The following is a 13,124-nucleotide window of genomic DNA, read 5'->3' as shown; positions in this document are numbered from 1 at the left end:
GTCTTTGAAAAGCGCTATATAAGTTGAATAAATTATTATTATTACATGCAGTAAGTCTTCAGGAAAAAGGTCTGGATTGAAACCCTACATTGTCCACTATCAGCTCAGTTTTGAACTAGTGAGCACGGTGAATCTGAGTTAGAAAATCAAAACTGTGTTTCTTAGCTCCTGTGGCACAAGACTCGCTGCCTGTCTGAGCTTGCACTATGCTGCTACTCTCTTTAACCGCAAGTAGGTTGATGATGCCACTAAACACAACTCAGTTTTTGTTTTCCCAGTTTAATAAATGAGCTCAGGACAGGGGTGGGAAAACTACGGCCCACGGGCCCATTCAATCCAGATCCGGCCCATGGGAATTATTACCATTTTATTTGGTATATGGACACCCCTTCAAATGAGTGGATTCAGCTATTTCAGCCACATCCATTGCTGACAGGTGTACAAAATTGAGCACACAACCATGCAATCTCCATAGACAAACATTGTCAGTGGAATGGCCCGTACTGAAGAGCTCAGTTACATTCAACGTGGCACCGTCATAGGATGCCACCTTTCCAACAAGTCAGTTCGTAAAATGTCTTCTCTATTATTGTGAAGTGGTAACATCTAGGAGCAACAACGGCTCAGCTGCAAAGTGGTAGACCACACAAGCTCACAGAACAGGACCGCCGAGTGCTGAAGGGAATGGCCATTGCATCAGCTGTCTGCGGTTGCAACACTCAATAGGGAGTTCCAAACTTCCTCTGGAAGCAATGTCAGCACAAGAACTGTTAATCGGGAGCTTCATGAAATGGCTTTCCATGGTCGAGCGGCCACACACACGCCTAAGATCACCATGCACAATGTAAAGCTTGCCGCCATTTGACTCTGGAGCAGTAGAAACATGTTCTCTGGAGTGATGAATCACGCTTCACCATCTGGCATTCCGACGGACGAATCTGAGATAGGCTGATGCCAGGGGAACGCTACCTGCCCCAATGCATAGTGCCAACTGTTAAGCCTTCCCAGATGAGGCTGTTATAGCAGGAAAGGGGGGGACCAACTCTATATCAATGCCCATGATTTTGGATTGAGATTTTTGACGTGCAGGTGTCCACATACTTTTGATAATGTAGTGTATTTTGAAATAACTGTAATTTTTCTAGCCTGAAATTTGAATTTCGAAATCCCAATGTGGTCCTTGAGACAAAAAAATTGACCACCCCTGAGTTAGGATGTGGAGAGTAAACTGATCCTAGATCTGTGCCTAAGGGCAACTTCTACTCTGAACATACATTATCTGCGTCCCTAATAGCAAACTGTACTCAATTTCAATTCAATTCAATTCAATTCAAGGGCTTTATTGGCATGGGAAACATGTGTTAACATTGCCAAAGCAAGTGAGGTAGACAACATACAAAGTGAATATATAAGGTGAAAAACAACAAAAATGAACAGTAAATATTACACATACAGAAGTTTCAAAATAGTAAAGACATTACAAATGTCATATTATATATATATATATATATATACAATGTACAAATAGTTAAAGGACACAAGATAAAATAAATAAGCATAAATATGGGTTGTATTTACAATGGTGTTTGTTCTTCACTGGTTGCCCTTTTCTCGTGGCAACAGGTCACAAATCTTGCTGCTGTGATGGCACACTGTGGAATTTCACCCAGTAGATATGGGAGTTTTTCAAAATTGGATTTGTTTTCGAATTCTTTGTGGATCTGTGTGATCTGGGGGAAATATGTATCTCTAATATGGTCATACATTGGGCAGGAGGTTAGGAAGTGCAGCTCAGTTTCCACCTCATTTTGTGGGCAGTGAGCACATAGCCTGTCTTCTCTTGAGAGCCATGTCTGCCTACGGCGGCCTTTCTCAATAGCAAGGCTATGCTCACTGAGTCTGTACATAGTCAAAGCTTTCCTTAATTTTGGGTCAGTCACAGTGGTCAGGTATTCTGCCGCTGTGTACTCTCTGTGTAGGGCCAAATAGCATTCTAGTTTGCTCTGTTTTTTTGTTAATTCTTTCCAATGTGTTAAGTAATTATCTTTTTGTTTTCTCATGATTTGGTTGGGTCTAATTGTGCTGTTGTCCTGGGGCTCTGTAGGGTGTGTTTGTGTTTGTGAACAGAGCCCCAGGACCAGCTTGCTTAGGGGACTCTTCTCCAGGTTCATCTCTCTGTAGGTGATGGCTTTGTTATGGAAGGTTTGTGAATCGCTTCCTTTTAGGTGGTTGTAGAATTTAATGTCTCTTTTCTGGATTTTGATAATTAGTGGGTATCGGCCTAATTCTGCTCTGCATGCATTATTTGGTGTTTTACGTTGTACACGGAGGATATTTTTGCAGAATTCTGCGTGCAGAGTCTCAATTTGGTGTTTGTCCCATTTTGTGAAGTCTTGGTTGGTGAGCGGACCCCAGCACTATCTATAGTGCACTAGTTTTACCAGGTTCTCTGTTCAAAACTAATGCACTAAATAGAGAATAGGGTGCCTCTAGGGACACTCCCTGTATTCACACCATCCACACACACAGCTGTTATGTCAGCAGGAAGTGTATCGCCACCTCCACCACTTCCTCTTCCTGTAGCCCCTATCCACTATAATACAATGTGCTTAACAACAGCAATATAGGTCTACATAAACAATATAGTGTGCCTTGTCCTATAATTCTGGCTATATTCAAATGTCTGTTTTGTTTTAAAGGATGGTTCTGATGCAAAACAAAGTTTTGTTTAGACAACCAATACGCACAATGACAACACTTGTTTACTCAAACAGACACACATGAGCAAACATCCAATGTAAATAGTTTTAGCCTAAACCACTACACTGTGCTTTATCTCCATGAGAGGGTTTTGATGCTCTGTCGAGTCTTCTCCAACAGAGAAGCTAACCCTTCATGGGTGGTGAAGAGGAGAGATAGTTTTAATGTCATATGCACAAGTACTGTGAAATGCCTTTCTTGCAAACTCAAAACTCAACAATGCAATAATCAATAACAATGTATTACTAGGGGGGAAAAACACAAGAGATAAGAATAAGAAATATGAAATACACAATAAAGTAAGTAAGTAAGCATACTATATACAGGAAATATTTAAAAAGTCAGTTCCAATACCACATTTACAATTTGCAGGGATACTGGATTGGTGGAGGTAGATATGTATAGAGATATCTTTGAGTGGAGAAGAGAAGATGAGAGATATCTTTATGAGTGGTGAAGAGAAGGGATTCTTTATATCTTTATTTGAGTGGAGAAGAGAAGATGAGAGATATCTTTATGAGTGGTGAAGAGAAGGGAAGAGATATCTTTGAGTGGTGAAGAGAAGAATCTTTATGAGTGGAGAAGAGAAGGGGGAGATATCTTTATGAGTGGTGAAGAGAAGAGGAGAGATATCTTTATGAGTGGTGAAGAGGAGAGATAGCTTTATGAGTGGTGAAGAGAAGGGAAGAGATATCTTTGAGTGGTGAAGAGAAGAGGAGAGATAGCTTTATGAGTGGTGAAGAGGAGAGATATCTGTATGAGTGGTGAAGAGAAGGGAAGAGATATCTTTATGAGTGGTGAAGAGAAGTAAAGAGATATCTTTATGAGTGGTGAAGAGAAGTAAAGAGATATCTTTATGAGTGGTGAAGAGAAGAGGAGAGATATCTTTGAGTGGTGAAGAGAAGTATCTTTATGAGTGGAGAAGAGAAGGGGGAGATATCTTTATGAGTGGTGAAGAGAAGGGAAGAGATATCGTTGAGTGGTGAAGAGAAGAGGAGATATATCTTTATGAGTGGTGAAGAGGAGAGATAGCTTTATGAGTGGTGAAGAGAAGGGAAGAGATATCTTTGAGTGGTGAATAGAAGATGAGAGATATCTTTATGAGTGGTGAAGAGATAGCTTTATGAGTGGTGAAGAGAGGGAGATATCTTTGAGTGGTGAATAGAAGGTGGTGAAGAGAAGTATCTTTATGAGTGGAGAAGAGAAGGGGGAGATATCTTTATGAGTGGTGAAGAGAAGGGAAGAGATATCTTTGAGTGGTGAAGAGAAGAGGAGAGCTATCTTTATGAGTGGTGAAGAGGAGAGATAGCTTTATGAGTGGTGAAGAGAAGGGAAGAGATATCTTTGAGTGGTGAAGAGAAGAGATATATCTTTATGGGTGGTGAAGAGGAGAGATAGCTTTATGAGTGGTGAAGAGAAGGGATATCTGTATGAGTGGTGAAGAGAAGGGAAGAGATATCTTTATGAGTGGTGAAGAGAAGTAAAGAGATATCTTTATGAGTGGTGAAGAGAAGTAAAGAGATATCTTTATGAGTGGTGAAGAGAAGTAGAGAGATATCTTTATAAGTCGTGAAGAGAAGTAAAGAGATATCTTTATGAGTGGTGAAGAGAAGAGGAAAGATATCTCTATGAGTGGTGAAGAGAAGGGAAGAGATATCTTTGAGTGGTGAAGAGAAGTAGAGAGATATATTTGAGTGGTGAAGAGAAGTAGAGAGATATCTTTATGAGTGGTGAAGAGAAGGGAAGACATATCTTTGAGTGGTGAAGAGAAGTATCTTTATGAGTGGAGAAGAGAAGGGGGAGATATCTTTATGAGTGGTGAAGAGAAATCTTTGAGTGGTGAAGAGGAGAGATAGCTTTATGAGTGGTGAAGAGAAGAGGGGAGAGATATCTTTATGAGTGGTGAAGAGAAGTAGAGAGATATCTTTATGAGTGGAGAAGAGAAGAGGAGAGATATTTATGAGTGGTGAAGAGGAGAGATCTTTGAGTGGTCAAGAGAAGAGGAGAGATATCTCTACGAGTGGTGAAGAGGAGCGATATCTTTATTGAGTGGTGAAGAGAAAAGGAGAGATATCTTTATTCTCCAAGATAAGATGACTGAGAACACTTTATCATTTACAGCAACAACCTGGGGAATAGTTACAGGGGAGAGGGATGAATGAGACAATTGTAAACTGGGGATTATTAGGTGACCATGACAGTTTGAGGGCCAGATTGGGAATTTAGCCAGGACACCGGGGTTAACACCCCTACTCTTACGATAAGTGCCATGGGATCTTTAATGACCTCAGAGAGTCAGGACTCCCATTTAACATCCCATCTGAAAGACAGCACCCCACACAGGGCAGTGTCCCCAATCATTGCCCTGGGGCATATATATTTTTTTTTAGACCAGAGGAAAGAGTGCCTCTTACTGGCCCTCCAACACCACTTCCAGCAGCATCTGGTCTCCCATCCAGGGACTGAACAGGACCAACCCTGCTTGGCTTCAGAAGCAAGCCAGTAATGGGATACAGGGTGGTATGCTGCTGGCTATGAGTGGTGAAGGGGAGAGATATCTTTGAGTGGTGAAGAGAAGAGAGATATCTTTGAGTGGTGAAGAATAGTGAACAGATATCTTTATGAGTGGAGAAGAGAATAGGAAAGATATTTATGAGTTGTGAAGAGAAGGAGACATAGTCATAAATTACCCAGTTGAATTCAAACACCCTGACAACACTTCTCATTAAGGAGGCTTTTCGACACAATGGCCAGAAATCAGTTTGTTTTGTTAGGTTGTTAAGTTGTTAATTGCATCATGCCTATAATTGCTTCACCACACAATTATGCATGTGTGAAAGAACATGACTACGTGAAAATACATTGCAAAACACATACACACAGTTCATGTTTCAGTAGCGCTGGCCCCGCCCATTTTAATACTTAGCAACCTGCAAGAGCTATAACACACAAAGAATGAAAGAGAGCTCTGAGGTGTATCAAATGGAAACAAACTTAAACAAAACAAACATTTTTACAGAAACGCTTGTTTTCTAGGGTGTGTGCTAATGAATACACTCGTGCTCTAGTTATCCATCCGTCCCTGGTAGTCCCTCTGCCTGAGTAGCAGAGTCTCTCTGTCTTTGTGAGGAGATAAACAACAGTGGCAGCCGAGAGAACGGGAGATGAGATTTGGATTACGACAGAGATAATGGTGTTGAGGTTTACAGTCACTCGGGAGAGACAACGGAAGAGTCAGGGTGGAATCAACGCCTCGGCTTTAATCACAGGGTAGCTCTCTGCAGAGATAATGACAATCAGAGAAAGTGAGAAAGCGTGGGTATTAGTGGTATGGTATTACTAAGGAGAACTGGCATGGTGGTGAAGAGTCAACAACCCATGAAATTGTTATGGTTTTACGGTAATTAAATGCAATTTAAAAAAGCGATTTTTTTCAAGCCTTCCTCATCTGCAAATAGGAATTAACGGTTGTGCTGTAGCCCAAAGCCTGGCAGAGAGCGATATTGCGTCGTGTTCCTCTTACCGTCCAAAGGGAATGCATGCAGACGGCTTTACACTCGTATCCTCGATTTAATGGCGAGAAGATGGGAAAATATGCATACTTTCTTTATGAAACAGCATTTCATTTCCCACAAACATGCTAGATTAGCTAATGCTAGTCCTGAATGTTGCGTATCTCGTTCAGACAATCAGGTTGCAGTAGTCTGCTTTTTTCACCTCTGCTCTGATGTTTCAAAGTAAAAGACTGCTGCAACTTGATTGGGTGAACGCGATACGCAAGGTCCAGGACAGGCATTAGCTAATCTAGCATGGTGGTGGAAAATTGTGTTTCATAAAGAAATTTAAGGACGAAATCGATGCATTTGCAGCCTGAATGGAGAATGTTTTATGTACGAACCGGTCCACGGGGGATACGAGTGTATAGTTGATACGAGGGGGATACGAGTGTATAGTTGGCTGCATGCATTCCCTTTTGGGCAGTAAAACGAAACAACTAATATCGCCATCTGCCAGCCCTTGGGTTAAATCAGGGATCATCAACTTCATTCAGCCGCGGGCCAATAATTTATTGAGCGGACGGTCGTGGGTCCTGAACATAGGAAACCCCGTTTATAGACTTCAAATTGACCTCCAGAAGCCCAAGCAGATATAATATTGGACTAAAACATAATACATTCAAACCTTGATTACATTTGGAGACACTGCACTGTGTAAGGTGCTGTCTTTCTGGTGGGATGTTCAAATGGGACTGACTCCTGACTCTGTGGTCATTTAAATTCCCCTGGCACTTATTGTAAGAGTAGGGGTGTTCACCCTGGTGTCCTGGCTAAATTCCCAACCTAGCCACATTCCATCATGACCACCTTATCATCCACCTCATTCCTAATTGGCATATATCACTCCTCACCTCTCCACTTGATAGCTGATGTGTGGTGAGCGTTCTGGCACAAAATGGTCGCTGTGCATCACTGAGGTGGATGCTACACATTGATGATGGATGATGTGAGTTTCCCCCTACTATGTAAAGCGCTTTGAGTACCTCAGTTTGTAGAATAGTGCTATATAAATACAACTATTATTCATTATTATTATTTGTATACATTCACGTCCCTCTATTATGTGGGGGAATCAGTTGGAACAGATTTCCAAAATAAAAATCACTTGAAGCTGATTTCCTGGTGTTTTCATAATCTTTTAAAAAATGAGCTCAGAAAACCTGGGGGGGGGGGCAAATAAAACCACCCAGGGGCCGACAGTTGTGTAACTCTGGGCTAGGTTGTGCCAGAGAGGAAAAGGCAAAGCGAGGGATAACTGCGCCCAAATCTGTCTTTTCCAGCAGGTGGCGTCATTTCGTTTTTTTCGCTCACCAATCAAGGAGTTTTTGTATGGAGGTCAACGAGAGTTAAATTTGGTTAACGAAAAAAATTGCATGGTTTATTTGCTTCGTGTGGTTTATTTAATCTAATATAAGTGTCATAATGCTTATGTTGTTACGAGTGTACAGATATATGTAGGACACTTGACTTTTTTGTTGTTGAAAAAACAATATATTAGAGTTGTGCCTGTTGTTCACACTCATATCGCCCCTCTTGTTGGCTCGAACGGTCCCGCGTATAGTCTTGCCTACTCCCGACTGCCTTCCGTTTTTTAAATACATTTATTTTCCTTGTTAGAGCGGCCACTTGCGTATCTGATCAATATAATGGATAATCTGTGTGCTTCATTTGGCCAAAGATTATAAATATACTGACAAGAAACTGTCTCTCTGCCAAACAATTGGGTGTCGTTGTCCTCAAAGCGGCACGGTGGGCTGTGGCCATTTGATTAATTGTTCAGCAGTCTTATGGCTTGGGGGTAGAAGCTTGGCGCTCCGGGTAATTGAAACGGCAGATATAGGATACAACATTTTTATCCGTTCAACAGGGGTGGATTTTCTCGCTTCGTCTCTTTTATTTATTATTTTTACCCCCAGTTGTTAGTAGTTACTGTCTTGTCTCATCACTCGGGAGAGGCGTAGGTCAACACAGCGCGCATCCAACCCGGAAGCCAGCCGCACCAATGTGTCGTACACCTAGAGACCTGGTTAGCGCGCACTGCGCCCGGCCCGCCACAGTAGTCGCTAGTGCGCGATGAGACAAGAATATCCCTGACGGCCAAACCCTCCCTAACCATGTGCGTCGCCCTATGGACCTCCCGGTCGCGGCCGGCTGCGACAGAGCCTGGGCTCGACCCAGTCTCTGGAGGCACAGTGACCTTTGACCACTGCGCCACCCGGGAGGCCTCGTCTCGTCTTCTCTGATTTGGCAGTGGAAGTGACGACTTCCCACTAGTTACCACAGCCACAAAGTCAAAATAGGTTTTTCATGCTTTAAGGTTAGGCATACGGTTATCAGTGTGGTTAAGGTTAGGTTTAGGTTAAACATCTGATTTTAAGAAGAGAAATAGGCGGTGGGTTATTTCTTTGTGCTGGTGGTAACTAGTGACGACCGAAGTAGCGGTGTACTGTGTCCAAGCAACTATCTTTGTTGATTCACTCTAGACCTGCTGGAGTTTACTAGGTACATTTACAGACAGGCCTTTGCTGATAAAGTATTAATAAATATAGTTTTACTCGGACCAATAAACTGAGCCTACTAAAACGTTGACCCTGAAATGTCCATCTGAACGATTCTTCTCCACATCCGGCCATGACTGGGCGTCCCAGCGTTGTCCGGGTTTGACCGTCATTGTTAATATAAATTTGTTCTTAACTTAATTGCCTAGTTAAATAAATCAAATACAATTATCCAATTCGCTGCAATATTGAGCGTCTGATCTTAATCTGATTATTGGTATTGGCACTTTCGCTATATACAGCGACGAGGATGAATTGAGAAAATATAACCGTATCATATTTGTGTATATAAACCTGGCTATTATTTATTGCACATGTTTTTTGTAACCATCAAATTATTTTTGAAGGCTTAATAGGGGCAGGATCAAAAGGCAGGGTTCGCTTGCCAACGAATCTGCCGCAGCGGTTCAGAGGTATTTCAAGGAGTAAGATGGCGGCACCTAGTAAACAGTAAGTAGAAATTGACACTACAAAAACGTTATTCTATCGCAACTAGATAGGTATTTATAATACAAACATGTTTATTTCGCCGCTGTTTCTTATGGTCGCCGTGTGCAATGACTGGACACACTACAAGCAGCAATGTGTGCACGACCATGCAATCCACTACCAACAACATTGTTAACTACTCGCTAACGTTAGCTATCAAGTTAGCAAACGGTAGCAGCCAGTCGGTCCCGCATTGCCACCTTCATGCAAGCAATGAAGTGTGTAGTTTAGAGAAGAGAACACAAACCGGATTTGGCCTAGATTTTAGATCACGGAAATTCTGTTCATTTTCGCAACGAAGAGCTTGTATCTAGCTAACGTTAGTTTCCCCACTTTATTTCTTTCAAATGTTGGTGCTTGCTGTCCATTCATGTCACCTGTTCCCAGGTACGGCCTGATCATACCCCAGAAGAGAGCGTCTAAGACAGTCACCTTGCCCAGGCCCTCAGTGTTTGGGGATGACTCTGATGAAGAGGTAGGAAAAATGTCTAAATGTCCATATCTCTTATTGTATCCTATTGAGATATGCTGATAGTTAGTCTCGTAGCGCCATCCTTCCAAATCTAGTCTCGTGTACTTGTAAGAAGCCTGGGTTTTCCGAGGCTAATTGGTAGTAAACTCTTTTGCAAGGAAGCCTAAGAAGATTACATTGTGTGTGGGTCACAGATCATTTAGAGAAGTCTGAAGTTTCTCCACTCCTTTGCTCGTGCCCTTTGTTGCAGCCAGTGAGATGAATGTGAGTGAGTTGCAAGCTTTGCCAAATGATTGAAGCTCTATCAGAAGTGATGATGTGTGGTCCTGTCTTCCAGACCTCTGTTGGGGAGAGTTTGCAGAAGGAGGCTCTGAAGAAGAGGATGATGAAACAGGTGAGTGAGTGAATGGATGAATGAGAAACCTCCGGTGGTAACAACAAATTCTCCAGAAGTTGCTGCTTTATGTATTTTGTGACCGAGACCCATCTTTCTCTTGTGTGTGTGTGGCAGACACGTCTGGAGATGCAGAAGGCTCTAGAGCAGGACAGCAGTGTGTATGACTACGATGGTGTCTATGATGACATGCAGAAACAGAGGCTGGAGAGCAGCAAGAAAATGCTGGGAGGAACCGACAGGAAGGTGCAGCAGATCCAGAACAACCCCCAGCCTCCCACCTTTTCAAATCTTCTCAAATGTTCTATCCTTTCCATTTCAATCCCCCCTTCCCTTCACCTTTTCACTTGCTCTCCCGCCCCCTTTTCACTTGCTCCGCCGCCCCCTTTTCACTTGCTCCGCCGCCCCCTTTTCACTTGCTCCGCCGCCCCCCTATTTTCCCTGTGTTTTTCTCCATGTTGCCCTTTGTCACTTAGGTCCACCCACTCTACTCATCCTTCCTCTCCTCTTTGCTCATACTGCTCTCTCTCCTTTATCTCTCTCTCCATAGCCAAAATACATCAACCAGCTGCTACAAGCGGTGGAGGACAGGAAGAAGGAGCAGGAACGGAGAGATGAGAGGAAGATTCAGAAGGAGAGAGAGGCGGAGGGAGAGCAGTTTGCAGACAAGGAGGCTTACGTCACCTCAGCCTACAGACAGAAACTCAAGGAGAGACAGGAGGAGCTGGAAAAAGAAAAGCGAGAGGCAGCGATGGAGGGTGAGAGACACTGCTGTGTGTGCGTGCGCATGTGTGTTTATGAACAGATGTGTGTGGGAGAAACTGTCTGCTATGAATCCAGTAGTTTATAGAATAAACAAAGCCATGCTGTGTGTTTGTCTAGCTGCTCTGGATGTGAAGAAGCAGAAAGACCTGAGTGGTTTCTACAGACACCTGCTGAACCAGACCGTAGGAGAGGAGGCCATACCAGACCGCTCTGTACCGAGGTCAGAGTTCACAAACACAGCTAAAATATCTCCCTTCACTACCAGTATGTGTACATAAATATTAGATTGAACTCTCCTCTCTCTCAATGCAGGGATCAGAGTACAAAAGAAGTCAAGACAGAAGCGCCATCCCCACCGTCTTCACCTCCCCCACAAGACCACGTCCCCAGTTCCCATAGTGACAGCGAGGAGGGGCAGGATCAGAAGGCAGGGTTCAGTAAGCCGGCCCCTGGTGCCAAACGCCACTACAGACAGAGGTCCCCTTCCTCTGGGAGTGGAGAAGAGGAGCGAGAGAAGGATAGAGAGAGAGAAAAGAAGAGACACAAAGAGAGAGACAGAGACCAAGGAAGGGATAGAGAGAGGGTCAGAGAGAGAGACAGGGAGGACAGGCATGGTGGACGGAGAGATGAGAAGGATGGAAGAAAGGAGAGGGATAGAGACAGGGAGGAGGACAGGAGCAGGGGGAGGCGGGATAAAGAGAGAGAGGAGAGACACGGGAAGAGAGAAAGGAGCCCGAAAGACCGAGAGAAGGAGAATGGGGAGAAACAGAGGGAGCTAGACAAAGACAAGGGGAGAGAAAGGGACAAGGGCAGGGAGAAAGAGAGGAATAGGGATGGCGAAAAGGAGAAGACTATAAAAACCGACGGAAAGGAGGGAGAGGGGTCAGGAAGAAGGGGAAGGAGGGAGAGGGGTCAGAGAGGAAGGGGAAGGAGGGAGAGGGGTCAGAGAGGAAGGGGAAGGAGGGAGAGGGGTCAGAGAGGAAGGGGAAGGAGGGAGAGGGGTCAGAGGGGAAGGGGAAGGAGGGTTCAGAGAAGGGGAAGGAGGGTTCAGAGAAGGGGAAGGAGGGTTCAGAGAAGGGGAAGGAGGGTTCAGAGAAGGGGAAGGAGGGTTCAGAGAAGGAGGGAGAGGGGAGAGAAGAGGAGAGTAAAGTGAGTAAGTTTGTCAAGCGCAGCAGTGAGCAGACAGTGACCTCAGCCAGAGACCGATACCTGGCCAGACAGATGGCACGCTCAGCCACCAAGACCTACATAGAGAAGGAGGAGGACTGAACACACACAAACGGTGACAGCTATGACTGTGTGATGACATAGAGGGTGACCGATGAACTGAGACACGTCAACAGATGTGTGTGAACTTCTTTCTCTAATACACTGCACTTGACGTACCCACCAAATTAGAGTGGGGTCTCATGGTTCTATTGTCTGGGGAGAAAGATGGAATGGTAGAGAGCGATTTAAATGAATGAATGCAGGACTTGAGTTAAGTGAGAGGGTGAATAAGTGATGAAAAATGTAGTGTGAGTGAGGTGCCCCACACCAGCGAACTGTGTTTTTGTTGAATATTTCTGTTCTATTCCATTTTTTTTTTTTTTTTTGATGGACAGAACCATACTTCCTGTTTATGTTGTTAATAAATGTCAACATATGGCTGGTGTATTGCTGCTCATGTATTCACTATTTATCTGTCATACCTTGAAAGTTAATATGGGCTATTCCTGGGGCAGCTGTAATGACCGTTTAACATAGTGTACTCTACCCAATTGCGTTACATACCCATTTATAATTTAATATACCCCCAGTCACTATCTTTATATATACCATGGGACTGATGTAGTTTCAGTCCAACAGAGCAGTAGTTGACATGTTATTATCGATGCTCCCAAACATGTTTTTCCCAACAAAACATAATGAAACTGTTGACAGCCCTTCTCTCTGCACGCTGGAGAAAGGAATGAAGGAGAGCGAGGAGGAGCTGGAAACTCAGTGGTGAGTATTCTGTAGCTAAAGGTCATGTCAGCCTATTAATTATGGAAATATAAAGAAATGCCTTATTAGATTATTCAAATACAAGTTCACTGTAATTGTAGGCTAACTGTAAGCTGCCCTGCACAATCAATGAACCAACAGAC

The 13,124-nt window shown here is 43.6% G+C and overlaps 1 protein-coding gene and 1 long non-coding RNA gene across 2 annotated transcripts; one reads left to right on the top strand and one right to left on the bottom strand.

Annotated features, from left to right (window-relative positions):
- Positions 1 to 5,643: 5,643 nt before the first annotated feature.
- Positions 5,644 to 6,492, bottom strand: LOC115146851 (uncharacterized). Its single transcript, XR_003866234.1, has 2 exons — positions 6,284 to 6,492; positions 5,644 to 6,038 (listed from the first exon to the last, which is right to left on the bottom strand). It is a non-coding gene; the product is annotated as an uncharacterized LOC115146851 (long non-coding RNA).
- A 1,539-nt stretch (positions 6,493 to 8,031) lies between these two features.
- LOC115146850 (nuclear speckle splicing regulatory protein 1) lies at positions 8,032 to 12,649 on the top strand. The gene is given in 9 exon segments (XM_065004929.1): positions 8,032 to 8,135; positions 9,223 to 9,325; positions 9,752 to 9,839; positions 10,174 to 10,230; positions 10,348 to 10,476; positions 10,781 to 10,988; positions 11,113 to 11,215; positions 11,308 to 11,881; positions 11,884 to 12,649. Coding segments are annotated over 8 exon segments (1,560 nt in total). The 5' UTR covers positions 8,032 to 8,135; positions 9,223 to 9,305; the 3' UTR covers positions 12,265 to 12,649.
- Positions 12,650 to 13,124: the final 475 nt, after the last annotated feature.

This window comes from Oncorhynchus nerka, linkage group LG19 (assembly GCF_034236695.1).
Source record: "Oncorhynchus nerka isolate Pitt River linkage group LG19, Oner_Uvic_2.0, whole genome shotgun sequence".
Classification (NCBI taxonomy): domain Eukaryota; kingdom Metazoa; phylum Chordata; class Actinopteri; order Salmoniformes; family Salmonidae; genus Oncorhynchus; species Oncorhynchus nerka.
The sequence above is the reverse complement of the archived record's forward strand: the minus strand, read 5'-3'. Positions and strand labels throughout refer to the sequence as shown.